Source organism: Martes martes, assembly GCF_963455335.1.
Source record: "Martes martes genome assembly, chromosome: 3".
Taxonomy (NCBI): Eukaryota; Metazoa; Chordata; class Mammalia; order Carnivora; family Mustelidae; genus Martes; species Martes martes.
Genome location: NC_137890.1, coordinates 130,780,309 through 130,793,262, shown reverse-complemented (window position 1 = coordinate 130,793,262; position 12,954 = coordinate 130,780,309). Strand labels below are relative to the sequence as shown.

The following is a 12,954-nucleotide window of genomic DNA, read 5'->3' as shown; positions in this document are numbered from 1 at the left end:
AAAAAAAACATATAAGAGTACTAAGAAAAGAGAGTGAATCTTCAGTGCATGTGTACTCCTGGGTGATTAATACTTACTGCGTATGTGTTAGTCCAATGTTTTACCACTTCTTGGGATCGGAAATGCATTTCTTTCTTTGCCTTTCTTTCTGCACGAAGACATGCTGCTTCTCTTGTCAAACTATCAAGGCTATCTTGAATCCTTTTCCACTCATTCTGTGGAATTATGGTAACCTCCCGGAGATCTACCTTGCTAGGTAGAAGAGGTGGATAGAGAGCTTGATCTTCTTCAGAGTTCTTTATTTCTAATAAATTTTAAAGAATGAATGTTAAAGACCTTCAAGAGTTTAAATGTTTTTTCTCAGACATTTCTATATTGTCATGATATCTGGAAATTATTTTAAATAATTTTATTCTCGTTAGTTTAAGAACACTGAGATTAAGCACAAAATATATAAGAACTTGGAATCAAAAGACAGATTTGAGTCTTCCCTTGGTCATTTCCTTACTCTGTAAACTGAGATAAGTCATTCAACTTTTTGGAGACTCAGTATCAACATCTTTAAAGTTGAGATCAATACCTACCCCAACAGGCTGTTATTAAAACATTTTTTCAAAACTGACCAAGTAGCAGTCTATAAATGGATAATTTGGGGGAATGTTCATCTTTAGAAGTTGTGGACATCGGGGCGCCTGGGTGGCTCAGTGGGTTGGGCCTCTGCCTTTGGCTTGGGTCATGGTCCCGGGGTCCTGGGATCTGGCCCCGCATCGGGCTCTCTGCTCAGTGGGGAGCCTGCTTCCTCCTCTCTCTCTGCCTGCCTCTCTGCCTGCTTGTAATCTTTGTCTGTCAGATAAATGAATAGAATCTTTAAAAAGAAAAAAAAAAAGTTGTGGACATCATCATTGACTCTATTCAATCCCTTCCTAATTGAGTAGCAGCAATGTAATTTGGAAAACTACGATCTCAGGGTGGGCCTCATTAGTTTAAGAATACTTGCATCTCCTTTGCCAATAATTATTTCTGTAATAATTAAACAAAAGGAAAAGAGATTTATTTGTGACTTTTAGAAAGGTTCTTTCTTGTTCTTCTGGGAAAGACATCTGAGAGTGACTCTTAAACTAGATATGACCAAGGAAGCATAAAGAACTGACAGACAACCATCCTATGACCACAAAAGGAAGCAGCCTTACAGTGAAGCTATTACTGTGAACCACAAAGGAGAAACAAAGGAGGAATGTGGGGCAATGAGTGTCTCATTATAATGCCAAATCAATCAGACCTGAAGCCTGGAGTTCCTGTTACATGGGCAAATAAATTTCCTTATTTTTAAATATGATTGAGTTGGATATTCTATATATGACTTAAAAAGCATCGTAAAGGAACAGACCACATATGAACTATGTAAATCTCGACAAAATTATTTAACTCTTGAATTCCTTAACTGCAAAATGGAGATATTAATAGGGCCTACTTTATGTGGTTGATGTGAGAATTAAATGAAGTTATATATGTAAGAAAATTAGGATAGGATGTGGCACACAGTATGTTCTCAATATATGTTAGCTATTATGTTTACTATTTTTATTATAAGATGAATGAAACAGACTTAGGGAGAAAAGCAGAAGCCAGAAATCACATGACTTCAGAAAGAGATAAAGACACTGAGAGAAAAGCTGCCAGGATCAATTAGAGTCTCCTTGGGGATTGAATTAAGATTGATGGGATTGAGGAATTGGTTGCTAAAGCGTGAGTTTAGAACCAAAGGTACCATCTTGCCTATCACATACCAAGTCTCCGCCCGCATAATAAGCTACACAAAGCTGGGAAGTAGAATAGTGTCCTGGATCAAGTTATACCTAAATTCCCAGCTATATGGGGCACCTGGGTGGCTCAGTGGGTTAAGCCTCTGCCTTCAGCTCAGGTCATGATCTCAGGGTCCTGGGATTGAGGCCTGCATCCCGCTCTCCGCTCAGCAGGGAGCCTGCTTTCCCCCACCCGCCACCCCCAACCTGTCTCTATGCCTACTTGTGATCTCTCTCTGTCAAACAAATAAATAAAATCTTTAAAAAAAAAATTCCCAGCTATGTGAGCCAAAATAGTCCCCTTTGTTTTAACTATCATGAGTTTGATAAGTCACTTGTAACCAGAGTCCTGACAAATACATCCTTGTAACAAATTTCCTTTGTTTTGCCTAAACTGGCTCAACTTGATTTGTGCTACTTGCAATTAAAGGCTAACTAAACAAAGGTTACTAGGTTAAACCATCTACCTTTTGATTAACATATTGTTAAGCATATTAGTATCTTTTTCTTGTGACAAGAACTTTAAAGATCTACTGTCTTAGCAAGTTTCAGTTATGCCATATAGTATTAACTATAGTCCTGATGCTATACATTACATCTTCAGGACTTATTTATTTTATAATAACTTCAAGTTTGTACCTTTTGACCTCCTTCACCATTTCTCCCACTGCCCATCTCCTGCCTCTGGCAACCATCAGTCTGTCCTCTATGAGTCTGGTTTTTGGGAAGGTTTTGTGGAGTTTTTTGTTTGTTTGTTTGTTTTTTATATTCCACATATATAAATGACAACATACAGTATTTGTCTTTCTCTGTCCGACTTATTCCCCTCAAAGTCCATGTTATTGCAATGGCAAGATTTTCTTCTTTTCTGGGTCTAAATAATATTCTATTGTACATACAAACCATATTTTCTTTACCTATTCACCCATTAATAGACACTTAAGGTTATTTCCATATTCTAACATATGTAAATAATATTGCAATGAACATGGGGGTGCAGATATCTCTCTGAATTAGTGTCCTCATTTTCTTTGGATAACTACCCAGAAGTGGAACTTCTGGATCCTATGGTAATTCTATTTGTAATTTTTGAGGAACCTGTATACTCTTTTCAATAGTGTCTGCACTAATTTACATTCCCAACAAGAGTGCACAAGGCTTCCCTTTTATCCACATCCTCACCAACATTTGTTATTTCTTATCTTTTTGATAATAGCCATTCTAACAACCACCATTTTTTAATTATGTTATGTGAGTCATCATACAGCCACCATTTATTTTGGTTTTGATTTGCATGGTTTCTTCTTTGACCCATTCTTAAAAACCTAAAAGCATTTAATTTCTTCATACTTGTGAATTCCCCAAACTTCTATTATTGATTTCTAAGTCATTCCACTGTGTTTGGATAATATATTTTGTATTATTTCTATCCTTTTAAATGTATAAAGGCTTGTTTTATAACCTGTCATATGGTCTATCCTGAAGAATGTTCTATGTGCATTTGAAAGGAATATATATTCTGCTATTGCTTTTGTCTTTTGACAGTTTCATCAAGCTATGTCTGGTTCTGGATCTGTTTTAATTTATTCTATTCAGACAATGAGCTCTTCAATATGTAATGTTTTTCATCAAATTTATGAAGTCTGAAGTCATTATTTCTTCAAATGTTTTCTTCTACCCTTTTCTCTCTACTCCTTCTAAGACTCAAATTGCACGCATGTTGGTATACTTGTTTGTGTCCTACATTTCTCTGAGGATCTGCTCATTTTTATTCATTCTTTTTTTTTCCTATTTCTTAGACTGGACAACCTCAATCAATTTATGTTCAAGTTCATGGAATTTTTCTTCTCCACAGTCACCTGCTATTGATATCCTGTAGTAAATTTTTCATTTAAACCATTGTGCTTTTCAACTTGAACATTTCTACTTGGTTTCTGTTTATAATTTCTATCTCTTTATTGATATGGTCTATTTTGTGAGACAGCATTCTTAATATTTTCCTGTAGTTTCTCTGACATTTAGTTCTCTGAACATATTTATATTAGCTATAAATCTACACAAGAATATTGCTTAGAAGTCTAACATCTGGCTTCCTCAGGAACAATTCCTATTAAAACTTCTTTCCTGTTTGGGACATAATTTCTTATTTCTTTGCATGCCTTGTCATTTTAATTTTTTTTTAAAGATTTTATTTATTAGAGAGAGAGAGAGCACAGGCAGACAGAGTGGCAGGCAGAGGCAGAGGGCGAAGCAGGCTCCCTGCCAAGCAAGGGGCCCGATGTGGGACTCGATCCCAGGACGCTGGGATCATGACCTGAGCCGAAGGCAGCCGCTTAACCAACTGAGCCACCCAGGCGTCCCATGCCTTGTCATTTTAAATGATATATGGTAAGTCTAGATGTTGGATTCCCCTCACAGAGCAATATTTTTTTGTTTTGTTTTTGCTGTTGTGGTTTGTTTAGTGCTTTTCCGGAACTAAACCTGTAAAGTCTGTATTCTTTATTGTATGTGGCTATTGGAATTTCAGCTTGGTTAGTTTAGTTGTCAGCTAATAACTGGACAGTTTCCTTAAATTAAATTTTATTTCCTTAAATAAGTTTCTCAGACTTAGCTAAGAAATGTTCTGTGAGTGGTGCAGCATGACTTCAATGCTCAGGCAGATAGTTTACAACTCTGTCTTAGCCTTTACTTTTTCTTGCATAGAGCCTCAAATTCAGCCAGAGGTGAAAGCTTCATTCTCAGGTATTTCCTGGGCATGTGCACAGCACGATGCATGCATTTGTCCTTATGGATTCCCAGGAATAAGTAGGATCTTCAGCCCCCTATGGTCTCATTTCCCAGGTATTCTTCTTAAGTTTTTTGGTTAGTTTGTTGTTTGTACCAACAGTTACCACTACATCAGATAGCTGTGATGTTAAAAAAAAAATTGCTACTGATCATTTTAACAGGTATACCCAGTGAGCTCTGAGTCAGGTCAAATAAAGTCAAGCCTTGTGAGTGGGATTTTCCAGGGAACTGTGAGACAGGTCAAATAACAGTTATCTTAAAGAGGGGGGAGATTTGGAGAGGATCCAATCCTGTTCTGCCCCCTCCATATTACTAAGCCACTGGATTTCACTGTGGTAGCAATGGTTTTCTAGACTTCCATGGGGCTAGGAGAAAAATATGGGATTAGAGCAAGTTAAAATGGCAAAAAATATACTGTTGTTACCAAGATTTAGCTATTTTTCCTGATAAACACTCCCCAGTTATTGCAAGCCTTTGGTTAATTTCCTGAGTTCTCAAAAGAATGTTGGTTCTGACAGGTTTTCTTTCTTTCTTTTTTTTTTTTTTTTTGGTCAGTGTTCTTTTTCATTTAATAAAGAGGAGGACTTTTGGAGATTGTTATCTCCAAAATGGATTTCTGGCTGATGACACCCCACTAAATCTTTAGATAATCGTTTTACAGATAGCTGTCTACATATCTGAGCCCCTCTCCTACTTCACCCTCTTCTAAATGGAGATTATAATTTAGTAGTAAGGCTCAGATAGTAACTTTTTTTTGTTTACTTATTTGTAATCTCCACACCCAACATGCCGTTCACACTCACGACCTAGAGATCAAGAGTCACATACTCTACCGACTGAGCCAGTCAGGTACCCCTCGGATGGTAACTTTTGGACTGAATGACACAAAACATTATTTAACATCTATCAGATAAATCAAAGTACTTTTACTGTAGTATTTTGTATATGAGACAGTGAGTATGTGAGACTAATTGTGTTTTTTCAATGCATGTCATATGGGTACTTTCTCTCTCCAACCAGTCAGGACCTTCTGCTGCTACTTCATGGTTCTTCACTGCAGAAATACCCATTAGTGTCCACTGGTGAGTTAATGGCTGGCCCTCACTCTGCATCTGGCATAAAGAGGTGCTACTGCTACAGAAGTTCAGGCAATGACATGAAGAATGTCCAAATTCCCAAGGTTCAAGTGGTCACCATGACAACATTAATTGGGAATTTACAGACTTAAGAAAATAAAATCATTGGAATTGCTAAAGAGTTCTTTAGATGTCCCCCTAGGCTACTTCTATTCAAAAATCAGATTTTTATAAAAGGTCATCTAGATTACACTATCTAAGTAGAATTAGTTTTTACACTTCTTCACTCTAGAGATGAGGAAATTGAGACATTGCCATTAGAGACTTTGCTAAGAGCACTCAGTAGGTTCACAGCACAGCCAAGACCCTAATGAGGTCACTGATATTTCCAAAAGATATTCCAATTCACTCAGTGAATAACAAAAGCTTAAGGGAATTCAGCAAACACCAGACTCTTGGAGCTGCTACTGCACTGTTTGAGAATCAGACCAGACGGTCAACTGGGAGTCTATGACTTATCTTTTCTCCGCTTCTATTTGTGTAAGCTTTTCCCACCCACCTATTCATCTGAAGGCAAAACCGTCCATTTACACAGAGCCCAATGATGCCCTGTGGCGATGCTTTCGAGTTGGTTGAGCCCTTTTAAAAAAAGTAACCAATACTTTCATTTGCCACCCTTACCTTATGCCTGGAGGCCAGAAACAATCCCTGTTCCTAGATAGGCCAGTTTACCTCACCTGTGTCTTCCTTCGCCCGTCCACAGCGCCTTCCAAACCGCACCAGCATCTCTAACGAGGTAGGTGCCTTTGGCGCTTTGTGACTTGGAAAGGCGACTCCGATGCTGGGCGAGTAGCACTCCAGCCCGCCGAATGTTTGCCAAACTGCGCAGTTGCTTAGCAACGCCGCCGGAAGTGACGGCGGACCGGCGAGCGTGTTGCTACGGGCCTTTGGGCTGGGAAACAGGGATTGCGCCTGCGCGGGAAGTCGTGGCCCAGCGTGCCTGTCGGGTTACCCTAACCCGACAGGCACGGGAACGAGGTCAGGGGGCAGAGTCCGCGGGAGCGGCGCGGAGGCGAGGCTGCTGCTGACACCTGGTCTGGGTCAGTGAGGAGCCCTGGGGACCCGGCCCTGCCCGGTGCTCCCATCCTCATCCAGCGCGCTCCTCACAGGGGATGACCCCCGGCAAGGTGCCTGCGCCTGCGTTCAGTGCGGACCCTGCAGGTGTGTGGGAGAGCGAGGGTTGGGCTTGGTGTGCGCGGCCCACAGACCTCCGCGGGTGGAAGGTGGAGGGCAGAGGCCTCCCTTCCATAGATACCCAGAGAGTCATGGACAGAAAATCTGTTTTTAAATACTTCGGTTTCTAAGCCATGAGCCAGGTTAGATGAAGCCTTTATATATATATAACATTTTATTATATTATATATATATAATATATATATTTATATATATAATATCTTATATATATATATTTTATTTTTTTGAGAGAAATGTTAAAACTTGGATATCGTCCCAGAACATTCATGTTAGAACCTTTAAGACATTTTAATTTGCTCGTTAAATACAGTATAGTAAAATTGAATGTATCTGTGGGACTAGTCAGACCACGAAGGACGCAAAAAACTGTTGAGAGTGGATGCAGGCTAGGTCTCAGAAGATCCTTTCTGACACATCGAAGTACAGATTATTTCATTATAAGCTAGTCGGCTAGGACACCTACACATTAGGCATCAAACTAGAGTCGCTCAAAATGAAAGGAGGTAAGATTTTTAATCACTAAAGTTCTAACACGTAGTTGTACTGTTTTTCTTTAGGTTTTCTATCAGATGTTCCACCGTAATAATGCTGGTAAGTAAGAAAGGATTAATAAAATAATTGTTGACAGAAATTAGCTTTTGCACATATAGTATTGATGGTTTTGTTTGTTTGTTTGTTTTTTGAAAGCATGGTTGTAAAAATGTCAAAAGCTGGGAAGAGTCAGAGATTTTTATCCCACTTGCAGGCTAACGACTTAGCCTCCACAGTTCTTTAGAAGACACAGACTCCTAGGCAGAGATGGATTACTTACATACAGCATTAACAGTAGACTATGAGCAGTTTTGCTCCACATCCCACAGGATGATGCAAAGAGGCCCAGAAGTCACCTGCAAGTGGAGTGTGTTGCCTTACAGGACAGGAACCCTGAGCTTAGGGAACCATATTTATTATACTGAACAATAAACATGCCTTTCAAGACTTTTCACTATACATACATTTTTGAGACAATAGGCGAGAGCATAGAGCAGTTCATGTCTTGCTTGTAAGGCATGTAGAGCCAGTAGAGACCCATGGAGAATTACCTCCTAACAAAAATTCTCTGGAATTTTAACTAAATAGGTTACGGAAAGTATTGAATCATAAAATTCAATGTCAGCAATTTGCCAATTTAACATGATAGTCCGGTATCATTCAACTTCCAACACCTGGTTCACTGAACCCATGGATGTTTACAGCTAAGTCTGTCTAGAGTTAGTTATCTCTCTGACTCCACCCCTGTGCTTTATTTTGTTGTGAAATTAAGGTAGCATTTGCATTTTGATCTGAAACAGAGTTTATTCTGGGGAAAAATTATTACAAAATCAGTGTAGAAAAAGAATGCACTGCAATTGAAGCACCCATGATCTTGTCACTGTAAACATAGACATCTTTTTAAAACCAAAATGCGATTATACTGTACACACTATTTAGTGACTTAATTTGTACTAAACATCTTAGCTTTTATAGGCTACATAAATATTCATTATCTGGTTATCATATACATTATCTTATTTAACCAGTCCCCAATCCTTGGATGTCTATGTAGTTTCAAATTTTCAGTATTGTAAAAAACACTTAGGCTATTGTTAATGCAGGAAACATTGCAGAGATACCAAATATATACTGCTCATGCTTTTGGAGAGAATAGTTAGTAACTACTTTTGGAATTTTAACAAATTGGATTAAAATAGATCCAGATTCTTACAACTAATTTTTGTGCACATCCTTGAGTTTTGAAGACTTTAAAAAAATATATATAGCACTAATCTTTGAAAGTTTATGGACAACAGAACGTAGTACTTGTGTATTATTTAACAAGAAAAAGAAGAAAATGGAATCTGGAAATCTCAGCGTCATCAGCCTAACGCTTGTGATTTTATCCCATGGATAAGAATGTAGATTCATATAACATTCCCTTTTTTATAATTAAGACCTTTGTTTAATCAAGATTTTGTTTCTCCTATTGCCAACATGTGCCTCTCTGATGTGAGAGAAAACAGCATAATTAGAAAACATAAATTTAAAAAAATATCTTAAATACTTTTATTAATTTTAGGAGTTAAGACGTCTCCGTTTCTTTGCTCCAAACCAGAAGACTTTGCTCCCTGCATATAGAGTAGGAGTAATGTTGGTTAGAAACTGGCTGGTGTTTTAAAACTGAAGATTGTCATGACTGTTTAACTTAAACCCTATTCTGAAGTAAAAATAATTGTCTTGGAAATACTAAGTTGGGTAAGTATTTTTTAATAAAGGTTTATGTTGAGTGGTGACAAAAAAAACTAATAGAAAATGATCTAAAATTAAGAAAAGTACACTTTTAGATAGAAATTAATAGTCCATTGCAGAACTATGTTAACTTCAGGCTTATGATGTATCTTATTATTTTGAGGTTAATAGTTCAGGAATTTGGATAACTTGTGGCTCATTAAATCTAGGCTTGAGACAGTTTTCAACCAATGAATTACATTTGAAAAATTTTTTAAAATTATGTATAAAGTTCAGAATGCTTGAAAAGCATGTTTAATTTAAAGTGTGCCTAGAGTGTAGTGCTAATGTGTTTGTCAAATATGCCTTATTCCTATATGTTACATTGTTTCTATGACAGTGAATTCTGCACTTAAATCTCTAGGAGCTAGCAGTAGACACCTGGATTAGATATTTAGAGATATAAGGATCCAGACTATCAGAGTAATACATACTGTCTAAATTCACACAACAAGAGATACCCTTCTGGGTTAGTTATTCTCCAGATATTCTAAATTGAGGGACATAGAATATTTACTCTTATATGAGTCTGTAAACTCTATTCTCAGTTTTACCTACTGGATATCTATTCACCTACTGGATAAACCAGAGAATATATGTGGTTAAATGCCATGTTTTCCATTTTTTAATTGATCCCTTCTTTTTCTTATTGGTGAGGTTCTTCACTTTTCTTTTTAGGATTTCTTGTTAAAACTTCAGAATGGTTATAAGTAGGTCACAGATGTGGTATTATGGTTAGTATGTACTTCAGGATTAATTAATGTTTTCATGTATTAAACATCTTTTTGTCAAAATGACCACCTAATATTTATTTTTAAACTGATTAATAAGTGGGGCACCTGGCTCCATCATTTGGAGGACCATGTGACTCTTGATCTTGGGGTTGTAAATTTGAGCCCCATGTTGGATGTAGAGATTACAAAAAAATAAATAAGCTCAAAAAAATAAACTAATTAATAAGCTTTAAATATTCTATTTCTTGGGCACTAGAGTACTGTACTTTAAGTATGAACTTTGGAGTCAAGTGGACCTGAGTCCAAATTTCAGCTCTTCCACTTAACTAAAATTTAATCAACTTAACAAATATTTAATCTTCAGTTTATATATCTTTAAGATGAGGATAATAATTTCTACTTAATAAGGTTATGAAGTTAAGTAGATGATGAGATTGTAAAGTTCTTAGCCTAGTGTATTGTGATATCTTTAAAAGTATTAGTTACTTTTTAAAAAAAGATTTTTTTGTTTATACGCAGTAATTATAGTTTCTCATGGGTATTCTTTGTAACTGTCTTTTTTTACATAATTTTTATCCATACCATCTGTTGACCAGTTTAGTTTTTCCTTTTCTCAAGATTTATAATTAATGACCTTCATTATCATTTAATGAAAACTAAGAATTAAGTAATTGTCATATCATAAGCAATGAGATTTTTCACACATTCCCAGATTATTTGGTACTCCAGAGCTAAACTGTCTAGGGAAAATATAAATAAATGTGAAAATTGTTAACAAAAGTTACTTCTAGTTTAGAAGAATGGAATTGACTCCCAGCTTTAATTTGTTTAGGATTTCAAGTACAACATCAAGCAACCATTTAGTTATAACACTGGCATTAATGATTTCAAGCTAAATGCCTTTTTTAGGAAAGTTATTCAAATTTTGCAAGATGTCATGGTGTTAAAATTTGGTCAGAATTTAGGATAGTATACAGAGGATTTATATTATATGTGAGTTATTTAATATGTGGATTATTGTAAATATTTTAAACTAATAAATTTATGATTGATAATTTAAAGATAATAAGAGTGATTAGCCTACTTTTCTGTCTTTTTTATACTTTTTCTAAATTAGGCTGTAAGAGAATAATTATTTCATTACTCCTCTCATTGGCTTACTCTGTAGTTTAGTTCTGAGTGTCAAAGAATCATACCCACCAGAACACAATAATACTGTGAATATCCTTTTAGATATTTTGTTTCCATTTACTTGAAGTACTCAAATATGAACTTTGCTTCTTAAGAAAAAAATGCTTAAGTGGTAGCCTTAAATGCTTAATCATTTTACTTTTTTTATATTAACCCTTTGTTTTAGCAGATTAACACTCAGTAATGTTTGTTAAATAAGTGTAATAGCTAGACATGTAAAACAGTATGTTTAGGAAACAATATTTCTTGTTTTTCAGGGTAACCCACATTTGGTTTTGGAACCATGAAAATTTTGCTCGTTTTTGACTTTGACAATACAATCATAGATGATAATAGTGACACCTGGATTGTACAGTGTGCTCCAGAGAAAAAGCTTCCTATTGAACTACAAGATTCTTACGAAAAAGGATTTTGGACAGAATTTATGGGCAGAGTCTTTAAGTATTTGGGAAATGAAGGTGTAAGAGAAGATGAAATGAAAAGAGCAGTGATATCAATGCCTTTCACTCTAGGGATGGTGGAGCTTTTGAACTTTATAAGAAAGAACAAGGATAAATTTGACTGCATCATTATTTCAGATTCAAATTCAGTCTTCATAGATTGGGTTTTAGAAGCTACCAGTTTTCATGATGTGTTTGATAAAGTGTTTACAAATCCAGCAGCTTTTGATAGCAATGGTCATCTCACTGTGAAAAGTTACCATGCTCATTCTTGCAACAGGTGCCCCAAAAATCTTTGCAAAAATGTAGTTTTGGTAGAATTTGTAGATAAACAGTTACAACAGGGAGTGAATTATACACGAATTGTTTATATAGGTGATGGTGGAAATGATGTCTGTCCAGTAACTTTTTTAAAGAAGAATGATGTTGCCATGCCACGGAAAGGATACACTTTACAGAAAACTCTTTCTAGAATGTCTCAAAATCTTGAACCTATGGAATCATCTGTTATAGCTTGGTCTTCAGGTGTTGAAATAATTTCTCATTTACAATTTCTAATAAAGGAGTAATATGCCAACAGCTGCAATGTGTATTGGTTAAGGTTACTACAACAGCATAAAACTAAAACCCCAAATACAAGTGGCTTTAGAAAAAGAAAGGTTTTTTTCCCCTCACTTAACAGGGTTTCAGAGGTAAGTATCACAAGGCTGCTGTGGTGCTCTAGCAACCTCAGCACTTGGCTTCTCTCTCACATTCCAAGATTGCTGTTCAAAGTATTTCCTCACATCAACACTAACCAGCAAGGCAGAGGGCAGTGAGCGAGAAGGTTGCACCCTCACTTAATTTTCTTGGCCAAGACTTAGTCACGGTCCCCCCACCTGACTGCAAGGAAGGATGAAAATACAGCTTTTATTCCAGATGACCATATGCCTGGGAAAAATTGGGGGAAGAAAGGAATACAGGATTAAGGTAGGTGCAATTAGTGTCTGTCAAAGGTGGTTGATAGGTAGATAATATTTTAAAATTTATTCCCGGATAGAGTGGTCATACATTTTACTTTCTTAGATGCTTACTTCAAAAGCATGTCTCGTAGTTACAGATCTTAAGAATAAGCCTGTTACTTCATTCACGTAACAATAAAAGGTTCCCAAATGTATATAATGTCCTACTCCCAAGTCAATATTTTATTTATTTGAGAGAGAGAGCATGAACGGGGAAGGTCAGAGAGAGAATTCACAAGCAGATTCTGTTGAGTGTGGAGCCTGACACAGGTGATCCCAGGACCTTGAGATCATGCCCTGAGCCAAAACCAAAAGTCGGCTGCTCAACCAACTGAGCCGGCCAGGTGCTCCCCAAATCAGTTTTT

At 36.7% G+C, this 12,954-nt stretch overlaps 2 protein-coding genes across 4 annotated transcripts in view; one reads left to right on the top strand and one right to left on the bottom strand.

Annotated features, from left to right (window-relative positions):
- The window catches only part of CFAP210 (cilia and flagella associated protein 210), a gene marked incomplete at its 5' end in the record, with an annotated part of 34,305 nt that extends 27,806 nt beyond the window's left edge, over positions 1-6,499 (bottom strand). The window contains 2 exons of the mRNA XM_080799407.1: positions 78-304; positions 6,403-6,499. Coding sequence (XP_080655533.1) covers positions 78-304; positions 6,403-6,499 — 324 coding nt within the window. The remainder of the gene's footprint in view (positions 1-77; positions 305-6,402) is intronic.
- Positions 6,500-6,639: 140 nt separating this feature from the next.
- On the top strand, positions 6,640-12,169 carry PHOSPHO2 (phosphatase, orphan 2). Of its 3 annotated transcripts, XR_013966604.1 has the most exons (4): positions 6,640-6,886; positions 7,477-7,510; positions 9,015-9,190; positions 11,406-12,169. XR_013966604.1 is itself a non-coding variant. In XM_080799677.1 (3 exons), the coding sequence occupies exon 3, from the start codon at positions 11,432-11,434 to the stop codon at positions 12,155-12,157; it is 726 nt and encodes a 241-aa protein (XP_080655803.1). In that variant the 5' UTR covers positions 6,652-6,886; positions 7,477-7,510; positions 11,406-11,431; the 3' UTR covers positions 12,158-12,164. The 3 variants fall into 3 exon arrangements, 2 of the variants coding, with proteins under 2 accessions (XP_080655803.1, XP_080655804.1); XM_080799677.1 differs by lacking the exon at positions 9,015-9,190 and having other exon boundaries at positions 6,652-6,886; positions 11,406-12,164; XM_080799678.1 differs by lacking the exons at positions 6,640-6,886; positions 7,477-7,510 and having other exon boundaries at positions 9,050-9,190; positions 11,406-12,164.
- The last annotated feature ends 785 nt before the right edge of the window (positions 12,170-12,954 follow it).